At 42.3% G+C, this 16,331-nt stretch overlaps 2 protein-coding genes across 3 annotated transcripts in view; one reads left to right on the top strand and one right to left on the bottom strand.

Moving 5' to 3' along the window:
- Positions 1 to 11,549, bottom strand: part of SMIM14 (small integral membrane protein 14) — a 56,872-nt gene extending 45,323 nt beyond the window's left edge. The window contains exon 1 of the mRNA XM_066548494.1: positions 11,433 to 11,549. The gene's annotated coding sequence lies outside the window, so the exon portion shown is untranslated. The remainder of the gene's footprint in view (positions 1 to 11,432) is intronic.
- UBE2K (ubiquitin conjugating enzyme E2 K) overlaps positions 10,631 to 16,331 on the top strand; it is a 44,310-nt gene continuing 38,609 nt past the window's right edge. Inside the window, exons 1-2 of one of the 2 annotated variants that reach the window (XM_066548492.1) lie at positions 10,703 to 10,805; positions 11,423 to 11,505. In XM_066548492.1, coding sequence (XP_066404589.1) covers positions 11,443 to 11,505 — 63 coding nt within the window. In that variant the 5' untranslated portion in view covers positions 10,703 to 10,805; positions 11,423 to 11,442. Of the gene's footprint in view, positions 10,806 to 11,422; positions 11,506 to 16,331 lie in introns of both variants that reach the window. The other variant, XM_066548491.1, reaches the window with a different exon arrangement.

The raw sequence follows: 16,331 nt of genomic DNA, 5'->3' as shown, positions 1-16,331 counted from the left end.
ACTTTCCAACCCAAACCATTATATAATTCAATTCAACTCATACTTCACAGTTCAGAGATTTTGCAAAAACACCACACAGATTGAGGGAAACCTTTTGGGTGTATGAAAGTATGAATTTACATTTTTGGTGTTTAAATGGGTTCTTGTGGTTACCTTTTGTTAAGCTACTGAGGTAATCATTAGACACAGATTACCTCAGTAATTGGCACCTAGGAAGTGGAAAGGAAAAGATGTCTCTAAAACTGAAGATAATTACTGAAAAAAAAAGGATGGAAAGATTGGAAGCTGAAGCTGTATTATAGCAGAAGCCCAACTCCTTTGTAGAGAAAATACTGAGGTAGCCAGTCCTTTCACAATGGTGCCCAGTGACAGGACAAGAGCTAAACAAGAGCTAACACTTCTTTTTTCTGATGCTAACTGAACATTGGTAGTGGTTGCCCAGAAGGGCTGTGCTATCTCATATCCATAGAGATATTCAAATGGACATGGTCCTGGCGAGGCAACTTGCTCTGGCTGACCTCGCTTTGGCAGAAAGGGTGGTCTAGATGATCTGAAGAGGTCCCTTCCAACCGTGTCCCTGCTGTGATTCTGTGACATTATGCCACTCAAGAGGGAAGCCAGGGGTAGATATACCTGCAAAGCACTTTCACTGCAATTTCTGTGGGATTAAAATTAATTGGAATGAGTGATATTAAGATACAGGGATAGTATGGCACCTATAAATAAGTCTGCTAGGAGAGTTAATACCTTTTATATCTGCTCTGTGTTTGGGGAAGGGACCAACAGTGTAATATTACAATATTCCTAGGACAAATGATGCCTTAAGTTTTAGCTTCTGTATTTTTCAGATTCTGTGCTGCTTTAGTGTGTAACTCTGAGCTTCATGTAAAGTGTTAGCAAGTTCTCTTCACAAGGTAGGTAGACAAAACAATCCTTTTCCAGCTTGTCCAAGGACAACTGTTACCAGTTCCAGGCCCAAAAAGTATAAACAAAGGTGGACTGAAGAGAGAAAATAAGGAGGGATGAACTTCATAACCTAAAGCTATAATTGAACAATTAACTCCAATTTAACAATTAACTCCAACAATTTAACAATTAATATGCAAATGGACCAGAACTTATAAAAGTGAGAGACCGTGTGACCAGTCATCCATTTTTGTGACAATTTTGGGTTCATCTTGGCTGTAGCCCTGGCCAGGCTCTCATACTGCCCAAGGTGTATCCATTAAGGCTTTTAATAAATCCCTACTTGATTCTTTAACTCTATCTAGCCTCTGTTCTAGGTCAGCCTTCTCAAGGCATCACTAAGGGTTAGAATCTGCAAAATCAAGAGGCAATCATACAGCATGACTGAATACTTCCCAGTACGACTAAGCCCTGTTTGGGGAAACAAAGATACAGTCCAGAATACTGCCTTTAAAAGCTTGTTCCAATTCACCATGTGATCTTTTTGCACTGTCAGAAAGATGGGAAATCTGTAACAGGGAATTTTATGAGATGGATTATTCTTCAATGAAACTGCTATAATTGCTACCCTTTGTTTGAGAAAAATGTTCAAGACAAGAAACTCCTTACATCTAAACTAGATCTTCCACCTAAACAAAGGCATATGCTATTACTGAAAAGACAGACACACAGAATAGTAGGGATTTTCTAGATACTGCTTTGTGAAACATTGCATGCCTGGCAGAAATCCACAGACCAGAAAAATGGCTTGTATCTGCTGTGTTCAGGGAAACTGTACATTACTCAGTACAGGACACTATTTGAGCCTTGTTTGTTTAACCTGACTTTATCCTCAGTGTTCTCTAATAAATTGCCAGGTGCAGTGTTCTTGCTAGCCATGTGGACAAACTGAAGACAATCAGGTTAGGAAAACAACAAAGATCAGATTGTCCTGGCTTCTATTCTTGAATTGATCCTTACTGGTTTCTATGATTTGCAATCCTATTCAATTAACTTTTTTACAGAACTGTGGTACAAACACTGACTAGTGATTTAGACTTAAGGCTTTAATTCTAAATTATTATTCTATTGTAGTAAGATTAATAGAAAAACTTGGGTTTTTTTCCTAGTACAAAATTGTTCTAGTCTCCAAAATGCAGCTATTTTAGGATGGTATCTACAACAACAGAGCCTGATAAATTACCCATCTGTCAGAGCTGAGCTTTTTCTAGATGATCTCTGACAAACTTCACTCTTTTGTCAATTTTTGTTGTAGACAGTTCCAAAAGGCTTCCATCAGTTGTGGATTTGGTGCACATGATAACATGGTGCCCATGTAGTTTAGCAAAATGGCCATCATAAAAGTAAATTCAAATTCTAGATACAATTTTCGAAAAACCTCAAAATCAAAAATTGCTGGATCAAGCAATAACAACTGAATTCAAGAGCTCCAGATTGCTTTTTTACTATTAGCCCTACCTTTCAGGATCCCTAAAAAGCCCTGTGCTTTACAAAACAGAGAATTCTTAACAATTTTTATGCAAAGTATAGTGGAGTCTGTTGTCTCTGTGGCTTGGCTTGTAGTAGTTTTCTGATTTTACTGCACATATTCTTGTACTATACTGTGGTTATTCACACATCTTTAATGCATATTCTCTTATAGCTGGAAACTTTTTTGAGGTGGGACCACCTCATAAAACCATTCTTAAGACTATTGCCTGCAGGAGCATAATACACTCTGCAGCCTGTGTTGATGGCTCTATGTCTCAAATTATGTACATTAGGAGGAAAGGTGTCCACTCTCACCCTTTTCTCTTGAGAAGACACAGTAGTGATGCAGATCAGTTTGCAACATAAACTCCCTGAACAAGTGTTGCCTATCTGCTCAAAGGAAAATACAGATAGCCAGGTGGAACCATCCCAGAGACACAAATTTTTACATATATATGCTGGCAGTTGAACCTCTTTATACAGTGAGCTTCCCAGCACTCAGCTTATCTACATTGTTAGGAATATGAAAATATTTTAGCAGTAAATACCACTACCAAAGAAAGTAGGTTTATTTTTCATTTATTCTGGATTCCCATATTCATTCAATTACTGCTTCACAATTTTTTGCTGCTCCAGTTCTAATTCCAAACTCAAATCTCCTAATGAGAGACTCTAACTCCACCCCCCAAACAATCGCTTCAAAATATCAATGCCATTTTATCTTCCCCCTTACTTACTTGCTGCATTTAGGCACTTCCCTGGCTACCACTACACTGAACAATAAATTTAAACTTTTAGCTAAAAGGTCAGATATACTTCAGTCCTGATGACTTTTATAAATGGAGGCTTTACTGAGTATCAGTCTGGATCTGATTTTAGCCCTTATAGTCATTAAAATAGCAGCAAATGTTATTCAGTCACAAATCCTACCATGAGGAGAAGATAATGTCCAGTTGGCCAGGAAAAGCTGTCCAGCTGGCCTTTTAAGGCAGCTCTAACTCCCTTTTGTACCTTTCTGTGAACGAAAGATCACAATATTTAATTAAATAAAGGTACACAGATTTGATAACATACTATAAGTTATTACATTAATAGATGATAACACAAAATACTTAAAATGGTACAAATTCTTCACTCAAGGTAGTAAATGTTTTTTGAGTGGACAACAATATACCAGCAACATACAATGGTCACTAAGTTCTTTATAAGATTGGTTAAATCCTCTCTTCCCTTATAACTCTAATATTCATAAAACTACTAATAAAGCTATGTTAGGTTGTGAAATTTATTTCTGTATTCACAGCTTACTTTAATTTTGAAAGGATCCTCAGAAAGACTGCTATCTTCTTTTTGTAATAGGAAGAAAGGAGCACACTATATAAGAAGTGCTTCTGTTTCCCTGTAATCAACTTGTCAGTCTTTGACTGCCAAATTTTCAAGGTAGATGCCTGATCATTAAGAATATTAATCAACTTGGGAGCTCCTGCAAAATTACAAGAACTATTTCACAGCTGAACCTAATTCCTCCCCCCTCTTTTTTTTGTTTCTTCATGAAGCCACGAGAATTGGCCTGTGGACCTCAAGGTGTATGTACTGTCAGTTGAAAATCACTCCTCCACAAAAAAGTGGAAACTTAAAACCCCAGTAATTTTGCTCACAGACTCAAAAACTATGGGTGTTTTTGTATCTAGGTTTTCCTACTAGAAACATCATGTTCAGATATAACATTAATTTAGAAGATATAGGCAGACCAATATCAAATTAATGAAAAGTCCAGGGTGTCCTCCCAATTTCTAATAACAGCCCTTAACCAGTGAAGGACAATAGGGTGTTATTAAACTACAAAAAAATTCTGCCCATTCATTATTTAATGAAATTTTTGCTATGCTATAGATTGATGTCTGATGCAACTCCACTAATTCAGATGAATTGCATCATATGAATTCAACCTGAGTGACTTCACATCACTCTAATATTTAGTTAGAAACCTTATTGCCTTTTAATGCATATACATTTCACCTGCTAACAACATGAAAAAACATATTTTGGTAAGCGCAGGCATCTCGAGTGAATACCTCCTCTCTCTTCCTGAACACCGAACAATTTCTGTTCTACTGGTTTTGCCATTTCTGCCTACAGAACTCCTACAAGTTCTTCATAAATACTTTTACAGGTAAGGCCGGACAAAGGAAAGCTTCCCAACAGAGGGATCCGTCTCAGCCCCGAGCAAGGCAAGTTGCCCTGTTCCGCCCAGGAGAGGGCACTCTTACACCTGGCCACGCAACCGGACATGGACACCTATGGGAGGAACAGGAAAGTTAAGATGACATCTTCAAACTCGGTCAACTTGCACGACCAGTTCGTTATTTTTATGATAATGCTAATCACAGGTAAGTTGAATCATCCAGACGTTGCCACAACAGGAACGCAATATGACAGACAATAAACGTGCGGGCTAAATTTATTCTTAGTTTCTGAAATGTGCTGAATGATATGCAGAAAAAAAAGACAATTTCTGCATTTCTCTGGTAAAAGCTGGGATCGTAGAAAGAGAGCTGTAGGTGTACCTTCCGTAGAAAACGAAGGTTAAATTTAAAAATAACCTGTTTCTATGAATATTAATTGTTGCCTTTTTTAAAAATAAAGCACTATTATAAATGAGCATACAAACATTTAAATGCAAAGTGCATATAATCTAGTACTAACATAGCCAGTAAAGTTAATCCTTATATGGATATCTGAAATAAATAAAATAAGAATTTAAAATGCTACAGGTTCAACCCCTGTTTCTAAAGGGGTTGAAATTAATATACATATCTCTTGAGACAGCTTTCCTCTTCAATAAGTAATCCTCCAGCAACAAAGAGAGAAGATCAAGCCTGACATTTTTGATTTTTCTAAACTAAAGAAGCCAAGATGAAGAGGTGGTAGTTTTGTTATGCAAGACATAAAACAGTAAAAGAGAAATAGAATGCTGCATACTGCAAAGTTAATGTTTCAAAAATCTCATTTTCCTCTAATCACAGGGGACTATCTCAATAATTCCAAATTTTCTCTCAGTAATTCTACTATAAAAATGTCCTATTGATATGAAAAGAATAAAATTAGGAAAATATGGAAATGAGAAAAAATCACCAAGAATCTTAACTTGAAGAACAGAAAGCACTTAGTGCTGTCATAAGCATCTTGGAGTCCCCAGGCAGTGCACTGGGGCTGGGGGCATCCATAGTCAGAGCAAAGAGCCATGGCTGGGGGCATCCATAGTCAGAGCAAAGAGCCATGGCTGGGGGCATCCATAGCCAGAGAGAGAAGAGCCATGGCTGGGGGCATCCACAGCCAGAGCAAAGAGCCATGGCTGGGGGCATCCATAGTCAGAGAGAGAAGAGCCATGGCTGGGGGCATCCATAGTCAGAGCAAAGAGCCATGGCTGGGGGCATCCATAGCCAGAGCAAAGAGCCATGGCTGGGGGCATCCATAGCCAGAGAGAGAAGAGCCATGGCTGGGGGCATCCACAGCCAGAGCAAAGAGCCATGGCTGGGGGCATCCATAGTCAGAGAGAGAAGAGCCATGGCTGGGGGCATCCACAGTCAGAGCAAAGAGCCATGGCTGGGGGCATCCATAGTCAGAGCAAAGAGCCATGGCTGGGGGCATCCATAGCCAGAGAGAGAAGAGCCATGGCTGGGGGCATCCATAGTCAGAGAGAGAAGAGCCATGGCTGGGGGCATCCATAGTCAGAGCAAAGAGCCATGGCTGGGGGCATCCATAGTGAGAGAGAGAAGAGCCATGGCTGGGGGCATCCATAGTCAGAGCAAAGAGCCATGGCTGGGGGCATCCATAGCCAGAGAGAGAAGAGCCATGGCTGGGGGCATCCATAGCCAGAGAGAGAAGAGCCATGGCTGGGGGCATCCATAGTCAGAGAGAGAAGAGCCATGGCTGGGGGCATCCATAGTCAGAGCAAAGAGCCATGGCTGGGGGCATCCATAGTCAGAGAGAGAAGAGCCATGGCTGGGGGCATCCATAGTCAGAGAGAGAAGAGCCATGGCTGGGGGCATCCATAGTGAGAGAGAGAAGAGCCATGGCTGGAGGCATCCATAGTCAGAGCAAAGAGCCATGGCTGGGGGCATCCATAGTCAGAGCAAAGAGCCATGGCTGGGGGCATCCATAGTCAGAGCAAAGAGCCATGGCTGGGGGCATCCATAGTCAGAGAGAGAAGAGCCATGGCTGGGGGCATCCATAGTCAGAGCAAAGAGCCATGGCTGGGGGCATCCATAGCCAGAGCAAAGAGCCATGGCTGGGGGCATCCATAGTCAGAGCAAAGAGCCATGGCTGGGGGCATCCATAGTCAGAGCAAAGAGCCATGGCTGGGGGCATCCATAGTCAGAGAGAGAAGAGCCATGGCTGGGGGCATCCATAGTCAGAGCAAAGAGCCATGGCTGGGGGCATCCATAGCCAGAGCAAAGAGCCATGGCTGGGGGCATCCATAGTCAGAGCAAAGAGCCATGGCTGGGGGCATCCATAGCCAGAGAGAGAAGAGCCATGGCTGGGGGCATCCATAGTCAGAGCAAAGAGCCATGGCTGGGGGCATCCATAGTCAGAGCAAAGAGCCATGGCTGGGGGCATCCATAGCCAGAGAGAGAAGAGCCATGGCTGGAGGCATCCATAGTCAGAGAGAGAAGAGCCATGGCTGGGGGCATCCATAGTCAGAGAGAGAAGAGCCATGGCTGGGGGCATCCATAGTCAGAGCAAAGAGCCATGGCTGGGGGCATCCATAGTCAGAGAGAGAAGAGCCATGGCTGGGGGCATCCATAGTCAGAGCAAAGAGCCATGGCTGGGGGCATCCATAGCCAGAGCAAAGAGCCATGGCTGGGGGCATCCATAGCCAGAGCAAAGAGCCATGGCTGGGGGCATCCATAGCCAGAGCAAAGAGCCATGGCTGGGGGCATCCATAGCCAGAGAGAGAAGAGCCATGCACATGGGGCTATATTGGATGTACAGCGAGTCCATTGTGCACAAACTTTGCATGAGCCACAGCCACTTTTCCATGAAAATGTGGGGGACTCTTTCCTATATATAGGTTACATGATAGACTGTTTATTTCCTATATACAGGTTACATTTCACATTACATGGGAAATGACAGTGTTTAGGATGTTTGGTTATCCCAGCACTGGCTAATGAATATTGTTAGCCTTTCCATATTGAGAGCTTGGGCTGAGGCCTTGCAACCACTGACCCTACCAACCTTCCTCCTGCAATAACCTTACATATTTTGAACTTCAACTATATCTCCTTCTCCCACTTTCAGGAGTCTTTCAAAACAATATGCCAATCATAATAAACAATGCATAGATACTCAGAATTGTATCTCTCACTTTATTGTGATCAACATCAACAGGCAAAAGCATAAACCAATCTGCAGCCAGTTTGTAAAAGCTGCTATTGAAAGAGTTGTTCAGTATGAGACTAAAATGGTGATAGGGTCAATGAAGAACTATCTCCTGAAATCATATATACTACAAATATTTTTAATTCAAAAAAATAGCTATGTTCAATGTACTACAGTTGTACATATTGTGTATGGATTTTTCTAAGGACAAAATACTAATGAGAACTTAATTCAGGGCTTTATTATCAATGTACCATAAAATATATTAGGGAGTCAGACATGGAAGTCCCTGAAATCACACAAAGAGGCTGTTCTCAATTTTTGTCTAGGCATTATCTTTTTTAACAAAGCAAAAATAAAACAACAAACAAACAAAAACCCAACTCCACCCAAAAAACCAAACCAAACCCCAAAACACCTATTCAAAGTCTATGGTCCTGTTCTACCCTAAACCCCTATAGAATCTTCTGTAAAATAGTAAATTATAAAAAGGTATAAAACAGTATTGGAGGTATAAAGTGATACTTCCAGTATGCTGATTATGTAAGGTACTGATTTTTACATAGATTTTGATCCTGGCAAAACTCACCACTACTCGGTTCTACCATCCAAAAAGCCTTTCCATATCTGTCTTTCAGCAAAGAGAAAATTAACACAGTATTATGGTGAATATGAAACAGTTGTAAGTGAAAAATGCCTACTTAAGGACAAGGGAAAGGAATGGGATATAACAAGGAAAAGAGATACAGTAATTCATATTAATTTCATTTTTGCAGCAGCAGACTCCGACATTTGTAATCCAAATGAGCACACAAAAATGAACCTAGGTACAAACCAGACAAAATCATTACCCTTTACCATGGCTGTTACTGGATGTTCACTACATGTAACATAAAAGCATATTCACAGGAACACAAAGGATTTTGACACTTAATAAAGGTCATGTTTTCCACTCCATTCAGAGCAAAATCTGAATATTGGAAGCTTAGCTTCTTTCTGTGAGCTGTCTGAAAAGACATGAAGGATTTAACCAGGAGATTTTATGTACTACCTTTATTATTTTTGTCTATAGTAGTCATAGTTGCTCAGCACACTACAAACCTAACTTTCATCTAAGAGGCAAAAAAGAGTTATCATCCTTTCTCTACTGGTAACAGAAAAGCCATGGCCTACCTCCTCGAAAAGAATTTGAGACATATCAGTGGAACTCACATGTCTAAATTATTCTGAAAAATGAAAGTATAAGATCCCACTATTAAAACATTAAAAAGAAACCAGGCCTACTGCAAAACAGTCCTTTTCATAAAGGTATTGAAAACCTTAGCTGAAAAACTGGATTTTATAAAACATTTTAAAATTTTCATCTGAAAATAAAAATTGATGAACTGTTTTTCTGTTTTTACAGAAAAATGAACCTTTTCTGTATGAACAGAAAAATGAACATTTTCTGTTTTTACAGAAAAATGAACTTTTTCCAGTCAAACTACATAGGAACAGTAAACACATTAAAGGGACTACATGCATCTGTATATAGTTGACAGATTTAAAAAAAAAAATTTTTTTGTTGCTTGTATTTTCTTTATAGTGTATATAGTAGTTAAAATGCTATGTATACTAATGGAGGTGAATGAATGGCACTTGCAGATAACAGCCCTACCAGAAGTCGACATTTGTTGAGATAAATGTCTGTGTTGTACGTTGTCCTGCACTGCACCGTTAAAAGGGGGCCTTATAAAATGTTCCTGTAAACCTTAATGTCTGGAAAGCCTCTAGCTCCTGAATAAACAGTTCAAAATACAATCTCATGTTCTCCTCTGAAAATCTATGCTCTTCGATAACATGTTTTATACACCTCAGGTTAGAAGCTATGGTTGCTGTTTCCCTATTTCAGATTTCAGAACAGAAGCAGCATCGTGGGTGCGCACGTTTGCTTCTGCAATAAAATGTCCATTACACAGGGCTGACCTTTGTCTTTTACTCTACTTTTAAAACATTGTAGCAGAATCTGTGAAAAGCAGCAGTTCCTTTCACTGTCCCCATTAAGTAACCTGTTTCTGGGCCTGCAGGTTCTCCTGGTCCCGTGTGAGGAGGCACCAGCGTCGCCAGGGGGAGGGGGGAAGAGGACGAGGAGCAGGTCTGGGGGAGAGACGTGGAAGGAATAACATTTTTCTCTGCCGAGCATAATGGGAAAAAAATAGATGAGAATTGCTGTTATGGCCCCGGGTGAGCAGATTCTCAAGTTACGTGGGAGCCCCCTAGTTCTTTTTGCTCGAGGGCTTCAGCAGCAGACATACCAGCTGCTCCTTGAGCCAGCTGTTTCCTCAGCGACACCTCAGACACTTCTCCGCTGCCGCGGACCGGGCCCGGCCCTCCCAAGGGCGCTCCTTCACCCGTTCGCCGGCCCGCTGCCTCAGGGCTCACCCCGCTGCCGGTGCAGGGCCAGGCGGGAGCCATGACGACACAACGGCCTCAGCTGCGCCCCGAGGCCCGCCCGCGGCGGGGCTCTGCCTGAGGGTTGCCCCCTCACGCTCTCGCCACGGGCCCGCCCGGCCCGTGACAGGGCGAGCGGCTCGGGCAGGTGTCTCCCGGGACGGGCGGGTGGGCGGCCGGCGGGGCGAACCCCCGCTCCTCCGCAGGTGGGCAGCGCACCCTTCCTTCGGGGTCAGCGGGGAGGTGGCGGCCCAGAGCCCACTCGCCGCAGCCGCCCCACCGGCAGCGTCCAGCCACGGCCCCCCCGGCCCCACCGCCGCCCCGGTGCCGCTCCGGCCGCGCTGCCGCGGCCCCTCCTGAGGAGCGGCGGCGGCCCTTTCGCGCATGCTCGGCGCGGGCGCCATTTTGGTAGGGCCGGGAGTTCTCCAGCGGAGCGGCGGCGGAGCTCGCTGGGCCCGGCGCGGAGGGGGCGAGGGGTGCCCGCTGCGGAGATGGCCAACATCGCGGTGCAGAGGATCAAGCGGGAGTTCAAGGAGGTGCTGAAGAGCGAAGAGGTCAGAGCCTCTCCCCCCACCCCCTGCGCGTCCGCCACCACCACCCTCCCCCGTGTGAGCGTGGGCAGCAGTGGACGGTGCGGATGCCCCGCCGGCCTTCGTGGGGACCCCGCACCCCCCTCGGCCCCACCTCCCCGTCCTGGAGGTGGGCCCGTCCCACGGCATCTGGGAGGGGAATGGCGATTCCTGGGGACACGGGGCCCGCCAGCCGTTGGGAGGAGGAGGAGGGGGCCGCAGGAAGCGCGGCGGCAGGGCCCGAAGAGGCCGGGCGGGCCGGCCCCCGGCCAGGGCTCCCGGCGGTCGGTGCTCGGGAGCGCCGCCAGGCCGGACGCCACGGAGCGGGGCGGGTGGGGCCGGCCCGGCCTCCGCGGGGACCCCCGGCACGCGCCCTCCCGCGTCCGCCCGCGCGGCACCGGCAGGGATGGATGGATAGATGGAGCGGACTGGGGAGGGTGAGCCGGGGTACGTGATCCCACACATCCCCTTCAGCTGACCCCTTTGGCTCGCCAGGGCCAGAGGCTGCAGGGTAGGGGTTTAATGTTTGGGGTTTTTTAGCGTTTGCTATTAAACCTCCATTTAGCTTCCCTTTATACAGAACTTCCTTTATCCCACTGCAGGCTTACTCACCTTCAGAAGGATGCTTTTAAAGCCTCACTCATTTCAGTCATGTTACCTCGTTTCCCGATCAGTATGTTCAGAGGTATGTGGTGGTCAGTAAGAGAGGCTGACTACTTTCAGGGCAGCAGTAAAGAAGTTCTGATCAGTTTGGGGGAATATATAGCAGTGTTTGCAGGCTTGCATCAATACAGCTTTTACTGTCTCTGTGTCTGAGTTGGTGGACGTCAGCCAGATATGTTTTAATGGTTGTGTCGTCATTATCGTCCTACTTGGGATGATGTTGCAGGTTAGATCCTTGTGAAATATTAATGTGAATATGTAACTCTTGAAGCTGGTGTTTCAGAAATCTGGACATATTCACAGAGAAGAAAATGAGAGGATAATTTTTGAAAGGTACTAATGGCTTTAGGAAAACACGTTTAGGGTAGCAGTAGTTGATGTACTTTTATATTGTATGCTAAAAACATTGTTGCTATGCATCTTGAACTAGCCCTTAGAAAAATGCATGGGCCTTGTTTTACAGCTGTCTTTAGAGCCCAGGCTGATTTTGCCAAGCTATTGCACAGCAAATACAGAATTGCATGGAGACCAAGAGAAATTTCTAGGTGGATACCTTTATACCAGTGCTAGAGAATGTAGACCTCATACCCTGTATAACCAGCTGATACTGTGGAAACAAAGAAGTCTATTTGGAAGTGCTTTCTAAAGGCTTCAAAACCCTTTCCCTTTGCTTTATGTAGAGAAAATAAAAGAAACCTTACCTTACATAGGTTTTGGGGAGGTGAATGGTAAATTTTCTTACTGTAAAGGTTGGATCTAGTGTGCTCATTTTTTATTATTTCTGTTTGTCTAGTCTTTAGGACACAGTTACAGAATTTTGAAAATGGATATTATTTTAAGATAGCCTTTGAGCTGCCTGAAGCTATCCAGAAAAAAGGTCATAATTCTTATGAAATTCAATTAATGGAATTTCAAAATCATAGTATAGCAGACTCTTGATATTTCTTTTTCTTCTGCCATTAGCAAGCTACATAAGGGTCATGATACATGATACATGTATGTATAAAATTGCTGTTTACAGACTATACTGACTCCCATGTCTTGAATGCAAAATTTCAGTGTTACTCAATGGTTACCAAAGTTGCAAGCAAAGTTTTTTTTGTGAATGTTTGTACATTCCAGTGCAGTCAAACTATGGTGTCATTATCACTGGGTGTGAAAACATGTGGAGTGGGATGATGAATGAAGGTCCAATTAAATACTACAAATCACAAAACAAAATAAAAAGGAGTTTTCTTACTATTTACTAAAATTATTATTAAACATGGTTTCTTCAAAAAGAAATCTTTTTAATGAATGGCAATGTAAAATTTGTTGTTTAGAAGTTTGTTAGTCCCTCTCTGAAAGCAAAGTGGCTCACATTATCTGTTCTTAAATTATTCCTGATTTAATGCTTCAAACTACTTGAAGAGCAGCCCCTCCTCCCCTTTTCCTTGTAGATGTAAGATGTAATAGGAGCACAAATGCCTGGGAAGGGGGTAGGCACACAGGGAGAAAAGTACATAAGAAATTTGTTCTCCGTCGTCTTCCACTACTCACCTTTATGCTGAATAGAGTGGTGGAACTAGAAATGTTTATAAAAGGGAGCAGCTGGATGACAGTTAATTCCTTCTGCATTTGAATAATGTGTTGGAAGTGCTAAACTCACTGTAAAGTATGTTTATCCTTGCTATGGATAAGTATCTAGGAATCCTTGCCGCTCAGGACTAAATAGACTTTTCATATTATTTAGCCCTTCCTTTTTCCTTGAATGAAATTTCTGGGAAATAACTAAAATGTGAAATACTACCTTGCTGTCTGGTTTACAAGTAAGAGATGAAGGATCTTCTGTATTTCTAAGCTGAGTCTGGGACTTCTTGAGTGTTTTGTAAAAGTATTTAAGGTCTTATCACACTTGAGGAAGAGAAAAGTGCTTCTGCTCTGCTTGCTTTATTATTTGTAGTTTTCTTATAAACACACATTACATTAAGAAGTAGGGTATTGTTTATATGAGAGGGATACCTGTAACTTTGCATCTCTTAATATTTGAATTAAATAGATAAAAATAATCAAAGTTTCTTTGTCAGGAGTGCTCTCTAAAGTATGATTTTTAAACTTCTTACTTTTGTGTGTGGAGAAAGCTTTACAGTCCTAAGGTGGGCGAGGTATTGTGCATCTGTAACAAGGATAAAGTTGTTAAGTTCATCTAGGTAGTAACTTTACTGGTTAAATATGTGTAGGCAAGGGATCAGATGTTCTACTTTATCTCTCTCCTTCTTCTGTCATTTCATTAATCTGTTTTCTTGTTGGTTTTATGGGCTGAAATTATAAAGGTACAAAATGTATGTTGAACAAAAGTATGAAGCTGCAGCATGATGGAGAAACCAATGAAGAGGTGGAAGGAGAATACTATCCTGCTTTTACTAAGTAGGAGAAAGTTTTAGTGAAGGTTAGCTGGTGTTATTTTTAGATTAAGTTACTGGAATGCTGCATTGGGTAGCCAAATCCTTACCTGCTCTCTGTTTACAAGTAGCTATCTTATGAGAGGGAGAACTTGCCTGGCATTTAATAATTAATATAAACATGAAAGATCTTGTGGTGACTTAAAGACTGATGCTGAGATGTTTTGTAATTGATCAGGTATGTTAAACATTACGTGTAACTTGTTTTTTGTAATTTAATAAAGCATCAGTGTTTACTTTGAAGAAATTAGACTATGCTAGCAGTGAAGGATTCAATGTTTAATTTGCCATCCAATTTCTTTTATCATGTGGAAATGTAAGGTGTTTTCTACTAATTGATACCTTTTGCAGTGAAAACTCTAATCTGGTATTGAAGGTGACACTTTGGGAAACATAGCTTCCTTCTAGCAAGAAGAGAATTGCTGGTATGTCTACCATGAATTGTTCTTCTCTTACAAATATGAAGAGACATTTATGGCAGGTAAATCCAGGTAGAGCTGTGAGTAAATTTAACTCAGCTGCAATTATGGAGTGTATCTTCTTGAACAGATATGAAGTAGCAGTGTAAATTTGCAACTTGCTTGAACCCAAAACAGCATTCAAGCAAAGATAGTGGGTTAACAACAAAAACTTCAAGAACTTGATTTCCAAGAAGGAAATGAGTGTTTGTTTTGGAGTCTGCTATGTGTTTCAGTGATTTGCAGGCAAAAGGGAAGGGAAAAATAGCTGTAGTCTGCCATACCTTTCTTGGACTTGTAAAGACCTGGTGAGTAGGCCTTTAGAGATCTTGTGATTTATTTCAGTATATAGCAAGATACTAAGTAACATCTCTGAAAATGTTTTTGCTGTTTGGAAAAGCCATAGATATTTAATCTTCAAGCTCCTAAAAACTTCATTGCTTTAGTTTGCTTATATTTAGGCAGTCTTAGATACTGAATCCATTAATGTGGAAACTTCTGGTTGTAATTGTACTTTAGCATTAGTAGGATTCTTGTTTTTCTTCCTATTTATCATGTAGAAGCAATGCAGGTATTTATAAGAATGAATTTTCTTCTATTATGGTTCCTGAGCCAGCAGCATACATATTTTAAACAGTATCCATTTTACTGTGATACATGTGCTTAACCTTTGACTTGTAAGAATAGTCCCATTGAAGTCAGTAGAAGTTTAGTGAGTGCAGTGGGATTGTTTTCATTGTTTAACCCCAGGGGGCAGCAAGTACTGTGCAGCTGCTCAATCAGATACCCCACTCCCCACAATGGGCTAGGAAGAATTGGAAAATAGATAAAATCCATGAGTTAAGATAAGAGCAGTTTAATAATTTAAATAAAGTAAAATAGAGTAAAAATAATGGAAAGGGAGATTATGAAAAGAGAGAGAAGAATAAAGCTGCATGAAGACAAGGGATGCCCAGTGCAATTGCTCACTACCTCTTCATCTGTTCCCAGCCCATCCCAGCAGCAATCAGCAGCTCCCAGCCAATCCCCCCAGTTTCTATACTGAGTGTGACATTCTATGGGATGGAACATCCCTTTGGCCAGTTTGGCTCAGCTGTCCTGGCCATGCACCCTCCTGGCTTCCTGTTCCTGTGCTTGTTGGCAGAGCATGGGAAACTATAAAGTCCTTGACTTAGAGTAAGCTGTACCCAACAACATCAGTGTGTTATCAACATTATTCACAGACTGAATCCAAAACCCAGCTCTGTATCAGCTACTAGGAAAAAAATTAACTCTGTTTTGGCCAAAACCAGGACAACTGTGAAAAAAGCTTGAGTGTGCTTAGTTGATTGAGAGGCATAAAGGTAAAAAAAGGTGTAAGCATAAGAACGTTGAAAGTGTCATTATTATATTGGTACCAGTCTCTCCGAAGGCCTGCATATGATTAAAAAAATGTGTGTGAAGCTTGGGGCTGCTATGCAAAATGGAATCTTAGTGGGCTGGAGAAATGAATGTCCTGGCAGGAACCTTTTGAAGCTCAGCTAAGGTAGGTGCCAAGTGCTACACCTGGGAGGAAGTAACTCCATGCATCCATATGTACAGTCAGGAGACTGACTGGAAAGGAAGCAGTCTAGCAGGAAAAGAACTTCATGACCTAGTGAAAAGCCAGTTGAACGTGATGATGGTGGCAAAGAAGTCCAACCACATACTGGATTGCGTTAGCAAGAATGTAGCCAGTGAGTTGTGAGAAGTGATTCTTCACCTCTGTTCTCTGCTTGAGAGAACACAGTGTGGTGTTCTGTGTTCAGATTCATACACAAATGAACTGAGCATAAAATTGTCAAGGTGGTTAAGAGCACAAGATGTGTGAGAAGACAGTGAGAGAGTTGATGTTGTTGAGAGAACTACTGAGAGGGACATCTTCCTGTTATCTATAAATACCTAATGAGAGACTCTTGAGAAGAGCCAAA

Source organism: Molothrus aeneus, chromosome 4 (genome assembly GCF_037042795.1).
Source record: "Molothrus aeneus isolate 106 chromosome 4, BPBGC_Maene_1.0, whole genome shotgun sequence".
Lineage (NCBI taxonomy): Eukaryota > Metazoa > Chordata > Aves > Passeriformes > Icteridae > Molothrus > Molothrus aeneus.
The sequence above is the reverse complement of the archived record's forward strand: the minus strand, read 5'-3'. Positions and strand labels throughout refer to the sequence as shown.